Source organism: Meriones unguiculatus, chromosome 11 (genome assembly GCF_030254825.1).
Source record: "Meriones unguiculatus strain TT.TT164.6M chromosome 11, Bangor_MerUng_6.1, whole genome shotgun sequence".
Classification (NCBI taxonomy): Eukaryota; Metazoa; Chordata; class Mammalia; order Rodentia; family Muridae; genus Meriones; species Meriones unguiculatus.
The window spans coordinates 94,391,430-94,401,561 of NC_083359.1; the positions used below are offsets into that span (position 1 = coordinate 94,391,430).

At 39.6% G+C, this 10,132-nt stretch overlaps 1 protein-coding gene across 1 annotated transcript; it reads right to left on the minus strand.

The window, feature by feature from the left end:
* Window positions 1–1,414: 1,414 nt before the first annotated feature.
* Window positions 1,415–2,428, minus strand: LOC110544424 (olfactory receptor 10X1-like). Its single transcript, XM_021630412.2, has one exon. It carries the CDS (start codon window positions 2,404–2,406, stop codon window positions 1,474–1,476), a length of 933 nt encoding a protein of 310 aa, XP_021486087.2. The 5' UTR covers window positions 2,407–2,428; the 3' UTR covers window positions 1,415–1,473.
* Between the last annotated feature and the right edge of the window lie 7,704 nt (window positions 2,429–10,132).

The window sequence follows — 10,132 nt, forward strand, 5'->3', positions numbered from 1 at the left end:
ATTATATGTACAGTGCTAATTTTTGAGTTTGTATTTGTCAGATGTGTATTTTGTTCATTGGTTTCTGTTTCCTCTCTGGTCTTCTGGGCTTTGTGGCATGGATTTCTTGTTGGCCTTCTTGACCTCTATTCTACAGAGTCTCTGACTAGGTTGGGGTCTTAATTTATGGCAATTTCATTGGGGTTTGTGCCCCAGGGTTTGGGGTATCTGATTTTCTGACTGGCATCGCCTGTACCTGAGCAGCTGGAGACTGCTGAAATGGGGGCAGGGACCTGGCCTTGGGGCAAGTGATGAGATGGAGAGAATAAAATGGGTCTTGGGAAACCAAGGCTAGGTAGAGGGGCAGTTAAAAAGGCAGGACCTCACTCAACTGTCTTTCTGACTGGTTTGTTCTGCCATGTGTGACTATTTTCAACAATTGTGTCATTTATCTTTTTGAAACATCCTATATGTACCAATCCTTATATAGAATGTATACCTTATATAGAGGTCAGTAAATTAACTAGAAAAATTTTTAAAAATTAATGGAATTTTCTACATGTTTATGTCCAAATTGTTAGTAAGATATCTCACAATTCTTGGATTGCATAATGTGTAGAGTGTTTCTTTATAGTTCCTGGTAGTATAAACATTTGACACTACCTCTACCTGTGAACTATATATTGTTTTATTTATATATTGTGTTTTATATATTGTTCAGCTTTCAGAAATTGTCAAAATGCTTTTTTCAAGGGTTAAATGTCTCAATATCACAATCAGAAATTCAGTTTATATACTCTGCAAAGAGAGAATAAAGAAATACATTTCTAATATCAGACATTCCACATACCACAGACCATCCAAGTATTTATTTATTCAATGAAATGTGTGGAAATGATTCTCCTATATTTAGAAGTTAGTATTTAGAAGTCATGTGATGCCACCATAATGAACAGGGCACTATTAACATATTTCTTTATCAGTTATCAAAATGATGTGAATACTTAATAAATGTGTATGTGTGATTGTCAAGTGTGTGTATGATGCATACCTATGTTTTGACAAATAGCTTGTTGTTGGGCTTTACAACATATATCTCCTACTATAAATAATTTTTCGACTGGAAGGGCTAACAACCTGCATTACAACCTGAGCAAGAAAAATTTAATATTGAAATCATTAGATAATGAAGACAACAGTCTGTGCAGTGATGATATCACTGAATATTATGTTGCTCTGTTTCTTCCTCTCTTGTGAATGATGTGTGAGACCCAGAAACTGATTGGCCAAATCACCATAACCATAACAGCAGAGCTAGGGGAAGTAGACAGATTGGATCACTTCTTGAACAAGCTAGGAAACGTCATAGGAAACCCGAGGTGAAAACTCTAATCACTTCTTCTTATATCCAAGGCATTCTACAGAGGTCACAGAGCAAATACTCTGCTGAATAATGAAAAAAGTAAACCGTATATTAACAACAATAATACAAGGTCATTTTTCCAAGACTACTGTCTTTTTCATGATCTTCCTAAAAGCAGTCTTCATGTCCCTATTTCTTAGGCTGAATATGATGGGGCTGAGGAAAGGGGTAATGACAGTGTAAGGAACTGCTATGAGAGTATCATCTCCCCCTGAGGCTTCCGGCTTCAGGTAAACAATAGATGCAAAACCAAAGTGGATGATGACCACAGTCAGGTGTGAAGCACAGGTGGAAAAGGCCTTTTGCTTACCCTCTGCTGAAGGGATCTTGAGGACAGAAGAAAGGATGAACACATAAGTCAAGAGGATGAGCAAGAATGTACCCAGCAAACCCAACACTGACATCAGTGTGACAATGAATTCTGTGAAGTCACTGTCTATGCAGGACAGCCTCACAACTGCCCTCATGTGGCAGAAGAAGTGTCTGATGAGGTTAGGTATGCAGAAAGACACCCTGAATATCAGTGCAGTCTCTATCAGGGAAACCAAGAAGCCTCCAGCCCAAGCACCGGCCACAAGCTGTCCACACATAACATTGGTCATCAGAAGAGGATATCTGAGAGGGTTGCAGATGGCCAGGAAGCGGTCATACCCCATCAAGGTGAGAATGATGCAGTTTGTTCCACCAAGACCCAAGAAGAAGCACATCTGCAAGCCACAGCCTGTGACTGAAATGCGCCTGTCCTTGTCCAGCAGATCCACCAGCATCTTGGGGATGATAGTCAGGGTATAGCAGGTCTCAGAGAAGGAGAGTGCACTGAGGAAGAGGTACATAGGGGTGTGGAGAGATCTGTCCACCCAAGTCAAGCCCATGATGGCCAGGTTGCCTATTAGAGTGAGCATATAGAGGCAAGAGAAGAAAACAAAGAGGAAGGTCTGTACATGTGGGTAAGCAGAGAAACCTATAAGAATGAATTCTTTCAGGATTGTTTGGTTGATTGTCATTGCTTGGGTTCCTGAAAAGTGAAAGAAAGAACAAATAAATCTTAATTCCTCCTTATCATTTAATATATTCAAGTGAAATGCATGGTGTGAATAAGACAAATCATAAGATTACAACATAGAATCAATTTCCCATTCAGTTTAGCAAAACTCAGCCATGTATGTAGATAATGTGATTTTCTAATTGTGCATTCATTTATCCCCAAAATATGTTAATTATGAAACAATATATCACCAGAAAGTTTATTTATTCCTGCCTTACAAAGGTTAACTATCAATGAAGAAGCCTAATGGTATGTGTGAGTGACCTCTCTTGAGATGCTGGCTCCAGGGTCCCGTAGGCCAGTAAAAACTTCCAGGCTATTGGCATTGTTTTTAGTGAACATCCAGACTTGGTGCTAAGACCCTATTCCTAAAGAATTACATAATTAAATCATATCTGGAACATTCATCCACATTGACTACATTTTATAGTACTGCAAAGTTTTCTTTACACTTTTGGGGAGGAAAGCCATTAATAATCTCAACCAAATGTGAATTCTGGGAACTAAAATATGGCTGGCTTTAGACGATATGTTCACTGGTGTGATAGCACATCAAGGTTGTGGGAGTAAGAGATTATTTTCCAGTGGGTTTTAAATCCTGGTTCAGAAGATGGAACTTGCCTGGTGACATTAACTGAGCCCAAAACTCTTGACTGGACAAGTGATAGGGCATAAGGGTGACTCTATGCTATGTGGTACTTAATATTCTAATATGTGGAATAGTGATCAACTGCTCCTAAGTTCTTGTCATCATTCCCATAGGTTAGAACATCCCTGAACACTCTCAGAGAAGCTAATTTTCATCCAAAATGGTCAATGCAGAGAGTGGTCAACACACAGAGAATTAGATTCTGTGGCATACTCGGCTCTAATTGGGAAATCTCTACCACTCTCTCACCCATAAGGGATCAAGAATCATTGATGAAGAGAAGAAAATTGTCCTAGAAATGGAAATTTTAGATATGTACAGAAAAAAATTATTTTCTAGACATAATCTTATGTGAATGTGACTGCAAGCACACTATTGGCAAGACAAAGACAACCCCAAATCTCAAACGGACAGAGGAGGAACACATGAAGCCCTTCTTTAGCAGAGAAAACAGTGGCCATTGATAGCTGATGGGAGGTAAATGTGGTGATGAGGTGATAGGGGATTTGATCAAAACAGCTTATATGCACATGTATGGAAATTCTCAAACAATAAAAACTAATAAAAATAAAGAAAACAGGTAAGTTTGGGTACATAAATGAAAATATTAATCTTTCTTAAAAGTAGAGTCATTTACCTGAAAAGTGGTTTTAATGGTCAGTAATGTAATAACGATGAGATACTGCAGCTGGTGTTCAGATGAAGTAGACTCAGACACATTAATGGAGACACCTCTAGGTAAGACTCTCAACACAGAAATGTGCTCAGTGTGTCTAGGATCTGGGGAGATGGCTCAGTGGATAAAGCATTTCCGCACAGGTATGAAGGCTTGACTTCAGATTTCGGCACCTACATACAAGTTGGGCAAAAATTGGTGCTCATCTGTTGTCTCAGTACTCAGGAGCCAGGGTCGGGATTATGGGACAACTCTCTGTGAGACTATTTGGAATTGGCAATCTCTTGCTTCAACCGATATCCTCTTTCAATGAACATAGTGAGATCAGTGGAGGAAGACACTTAGTGTCAACTTCAGCTCTCCACATGCATATACTTACATGTGCCCACACATATGAAAACATACCACACATGTACATATACAACATACAACATATCACACACACATACGCATACACATATATAAATCAAATCAAGTCAAATAAAAACATGCTTAGTTATTATCTCAGTTAATTTTTTCCTGCTGTGATAAAGACCATGACCGAAATGCAAGATGCAGAGGAAAGGCTTATCTCACCGTACTGCTCTCAGTCCTTCCTGAAGAAAATGCTGTGAAGGAATTCAAGGCAGGAACTCAAGTAGAGACCAGGGAGGGGTTCAGCTTACTGGCTTGTATCTCATGGTTTTATCAGCCTGCTTTGTCACACCATCCACAAGGTGCCAAAGGACACCCAGTGAGTTGGGTCCTCTTATATCAAGAAAATGCCTAACAGAATTTATACCAGTGAGTCTTATGGAGGCCTTTTCCTCAGACATGATTCTCTCTTCCCAAACACGTGGAGGTTTCTGTCAAGTTAACAAAAGCCTAGCATAACACTGGGAAAGACAAAAGTCCAACATAGACATTCCTGTACAACGGATAGTCTTACATTTGTTAAGTAAAGACTGAAACTTGATTTCCTAGGACTAGGCTTGGATAATGATTTACAACTGCTGGAGAAACCTGAAATCATCATTTCTACTTGAAGAAGACATTCAGGTCATAAGACATTCGAGAAAACACACACACACAAACACACACACACACACACCACTCACACATACATACCACTCTCATACGCACATACATCACCCATACACACAGGCCACACTGTCTCACACACACGCCACACTACACACACACCACAAGCACAAACACATACAAACACACCACACACTGACAGGACACACACACCAAATTCACACACACACATACCACACACACACACACACACACACACACACACACCATGTTCACATACACATGCTTCCTTTTTGACACTCAGAGAGAGCTGAATGGACATTAGGAAACACCAGGACTCACAGTAATCAACTAGACATGCAAGAGTAATACATAAAGACTATGTATGTACATAGAAAGTAGGAGGCAACTGAGAATATGCCCATTTTCTTAATGGCAAGCTCATCACCCAAAGACAAATATTATGAATGCATTCTGTGAAATCTTCAGTAACGCTTCATCTATTTAATCTCACTTCTCCAACTTTCACACCATGATGCTTGTCTTTATAAGTAATATATTCAGCTTTCTATTAGGCAGAGCTGTTTTTCCTGTCTCACATGTCAACATATCTGATAGCTAGCAATTATGGAGTCTATATTTCCCCAAATTCTTTCAAATGTTTATTGATTTTGCTCTTCACTGCATAAATACGATGTGCATAAGACAGCTGTGATCCGTGGAGGACAGCTGAGATTAACTTACTTTGAAAATAATTGTATCTAGGAAGTGCTTTGGTTCTAACTGATCCTGCTTTGTCCCCATTCTCTCTACTCCCCAGTGTTTTCCTCTTCAAGAATGTGCCCATGCTCATTCTGTCTCTGTTTCTAAAGGTGATGCTTTAAGGAGACAAGAATTCCTAATAAATGATGTATGGATAAGTTAAGGATCAGAAATTGATTAATCGATAGACCATGTATGTTTACTTTTCACTATTGTGAGTTTTGAGCATGTAGAGTGACAGTTTCCATAATATATAGAATCAGTTTCGGCTAAATTCACCTTCTGAAGGCAGAATCCGTCTTGCTATTGTAAGAAGAGACATTGAGAAACAATGTAAACACAAAAACAGTTCAGAGGTAATATAAGACCCTCTGGACTCCACCTTACAGATTTTTCTTTCATTCTTCTGTCTTCATATACAACACTGTGGACTCTTTCCTACATGTCTCTTTGAATCTTCGTGTCTTTTCACACCTGTTCAGATCATTCCTCGCTCCCTGCCATGCGTGGACAACATGTTCCAGGTGTACTTGCTTTGCCTTCCCCTTTCCTGTAGTCACATGTCTCAGAATCTTATTACATGTGACTCAGCATTTCTCTGTTCTTTTGTTTAGCGCTATGATATTGGGGATTATATTTTAGGAAACCTGGGGCTTTCGTGTGAGTTATTTGGTGTAAGCCTCCGTAAGGTTGAATTCAACTGTCCTTCTTCCTGATTTCTAAAATTTGCTTGCAGGTAATTATTTTATTTCTTCCATAATTAATTTTCCATAATATTCTGGACTTTCATCCCACTCTCCCCCCAACTATTAAGTCCTACTATAGGCTTTCTGTTTTCCCTAACACAAGGAAACACATTTCTTCTACCAGTAGAACATCTTATACAGGAAAGCTTTTTTTTTTTTTCATATGTAGAGAAATACCAGTTTATTAGCGTATCCAAGCAATGCCATTAGAAAACACATTTTTGATTCCAACATTTGTATCAGGAACTCTGTGTTTATATTTGTGTACTCTTTGTCTATTTCTGAGTGCAGGTGTTGAGGGAAACATTGTGATCACCCCGAATCCCAAATTCATGCCACATCTGTCGGAGACAGGATCATTCTAAGTTTCAAGTCCAATCAAAATGTGGGTTGTTTTGTAGCTTGGTACCAAAAGAAAACAGGGTAGCCTTCTAAGCCACTAATCTACTCTGCATCCAATCAATACACTGGGGTTCTTGATTGCTTCACAGGGAGTGGATATGGGACAGATTATACTTTCTCCATCAGCAGTGTTCAGGCTGAAGACCTGGAAGTTTATTACTGTCAGAATGGTTTCAGTACTATTCCCACTTTCTACAGGAAAGCTTTTAAACATTCACTTTATAGCAACTACATAACAAAGTCAATTCTAAGTATTCTAAATCTAAGGGGCTAAATCATTGTATCAAAGTTGCAATAGAACACATTCACAAAGCCTGAAATCTGATTTAGTTTCTTCTGTTTTTAAAAGAAAACCTGAGATTTCTCTATAACATACTATGTAAAATAAATGTTATACTTCATTCAAGATGTATAATTTTCTTCCAACACAGTAAGAGGCTTGGTGTTTTTAGTAAAGCTATCCTTAATTTTGGAAATGTTTTGAGGTGAAAACCAGACATGATAGTATGTATCTGTAGTGATAGCCCTCAGGAAACTGAGACAGGTTAGTTGTTTGAGTTCCAAACCAGCCTAAGCTTAAGAGTGATTTCCAGGATAGGATGGATAAAAAATACCAGAGTGAATTCCTGCCCTCTTTTTGTTAAACTGTGTTTTGAGAGATGGCTCAGGGCTTATGAGAATTTGCTGCTGTTCCATAAGTTTTGTTTCTATCATCCATGTCATGCAGCTTACCAATGCCTGTAACTCTTCTTGAGGGGATCTGATGTCTTCTTCTGGATTCCTTCACGTAAGCCACATACCCTTGGCATGAACACACACACACACACACACACACACACACACACACACTATATAAATAAAATGAAAATAAAAAACAGATCTTCAAACTAAGGAAGAAAAATAAGTGGAAAAAAAAAAGCAGTTTGGAATATCCTGCAATCTAAAGAAGGAGCAGTACACATTCACAAGGGGTCTTTATCTGGTCATAACTGTGTGCTGGCTTTTCCTGGATGAATCATCAGTGCCACAGTTTGGCTCCTGGTCCTCCCTCTGCTATAGGCATATTATGAATTTGGATGGAATCGCTTACATTTTCCAACTTTAGAGAGAAAGGATGAGGGAGTGGTGACAATTCATTATTCGTAAGAGAGAGTGACAGGATATGAAAAGTTTCCTACCTTGCCGCTTCATTAGCTTGCAAAGATCACGGGGTCTGGTAGATTCTCAAACATATACTTCATGGCTTTTGATGAAGCATCTGTTATTCTTCGCTCTAAAGAAGCAAAAATTGAGTTATAAAAATCCCTCATCCAAGAGTCCAAACTCCTACTTTTATTACTGGTTTTTAGCGGCCTTATGGAAGTTGCTGCATCTTTGGTATTTGTATCTCTGCAGTTGGCAAGAATAGGTTTTTTTCTACTTTGCACAGTTTTAATCTTCTTGTGGCTCTGGAGTTGTGTGATATGAGTTTAAGTGATTAAGGGGGCTGTCTCATCCTTCACCACCTCTTAGTGACAGCAGGTAGAGCCTTTCTCTCTGCCACTGTGAGATACTTTGTGATTATTATCAACTGTTGAGGCACCTCAGCTCTTGAGGTTTGCTTGGTTCTGGTTAGGAGAACCCTGGAGATCCCTGTTGTCTTTCATCAGAGAAGGCGAAAACTTTCTTCCTCAACTTTATAATTTGCTCTCATTAGCTATAGGGCTTGTGTAGCATGTGACCTTGGAAATATTTCAGCAAATCCTCGGGGATTTGAGGTGTGCAAAATGCCCATTAAAAAAGGAAAAAAAAAAACTTTCTGCTGCCTGCTAAATTTTGTTTTGGCAGGAAGCCTAAATAAAAGAACACTGATGTTCATTGAGTCTACTTGCATTGATAAAGACATTACCTTAAACCAAACAGGACTTCAAAAACAGAGAACGTTAAGTTCTTGAAAGGACATTCATTGTTATCATTCATTAGTAAAATGAAAATGCAACAGTATGACTCTACTGAATGACTATGTGGATGGCGTCGGTAAATAAAGTATCTGTACACATCTTTTGTGTGTGTGTGTTTTATTTTATTTTATTTATTTTTTATTTTTTTGTCAGTTACATTTTATTAACTCTGTATCCCAGCCATGTCCCGATCCCTCATCCCCTCCCAGTCCCTCCCTCCCTCCCTCATCTCCACCGTGCCCCTTTCCAAGTCCACTGATAGGAGGGACCTCCTCCCCTTTCATCTGATCCTGTTTTATCAGGTATCTTCAGGACTGGCTGCAAAGCCCTCCTCTGTGGCCTAACAGGACTGCTCCTCCCTTCGGGGGTGGGGAGGCCAAAGAGCCAGTCATTGAGTTCCTGTTAGAAATAGTCCTTGTTCCCCTCACTTTGGGAAACCAATTGGTTACTGAGCTACCACAGGCTACATCTGAGTGGAGGTTCTAGGTTATATCCATACATGGTCCTCGGTTGAATGTCAGTCTCAGAAAAGACCCTGTGCCCAGATATATTTGGTCCTTGTGGAGCTCCTATCCTTTCCCCAACAGACTAACTCCCCTTCTTTCTTATGATTCCCTGCACTCTGCCAAAGGTTTGGTCACGAGTCTTTGCTTTGAAAACACTGCTAGTTAGAGTCTTTCAGATGTGCTCAGTAGACTCCTGTCATACGTTCAATGCATATCCCATGCTGGAGAGGTTGTGGAGAAAGGGGAACCCTCCTCCACTGCTGGTGGGAATGTAAACTGGTACAACCACTCTGGAAAGCTATCTGGCGCTTTCTAAGACAATTAGGAATAGTGCTTCCTCAAGACCCAGCTATTCCACTGCTAGGTATATACCCAAAGTTCGTTCAAGTACACAAAAAGGATACTTGCTCAACCATGTTTATAGCAGCTTTATTTGTAATAGCCAGAACCTGGAAACAACCCAGATGTCCATCAATGGAGGAATGGGTACAGAAATTGTGGTATTTTTACACAATGGAATACTACTCAGCAATCAAAAAGGAGGAAATCATGAAATTTGCAGGCAAATGGTGGGATCTAGAAAAGATCATTCTGAGTGAAATATCCCAGAAGGAGAAAGACAAACACGGTATATATAGGCATATAGACCTATACGATATGATAAACATAAGAAAATCTATACACCTAAAAAAGATAATCAATTGAGCGGACATGGGGTAAGATGATCTGTACACATCTTAATCATCTGCTCATCATTCCAAGGATATCTATGCTGCTTCCGTTTCTTGCCATTGTGAACAGAGTAGCCATGATCACAGCAGAGCTATCTTTGCTGTGGGACGTTGAGTTTTGGGGGCAAAAGGCAAGCGGTCACATGATTTGGTCAGAGGGTAGAGCTGTTCTTAGCTTGTTAAGAATCCATACAGTTTCCACAGTGGCTGCAGCAGTTTCGTGACATATACAGTGAACGAGGGCTCATTCGCC

What these genes read in the sequence shown, in the direction of transcription:
- LOC110544424 (XM_021630412.2), bottom strand. Translation starts at nt 2,406, where the DNA reads ATGACAATCAACCAAACAATCCTGAAAGAATTCATTCTTATAGGTTTC.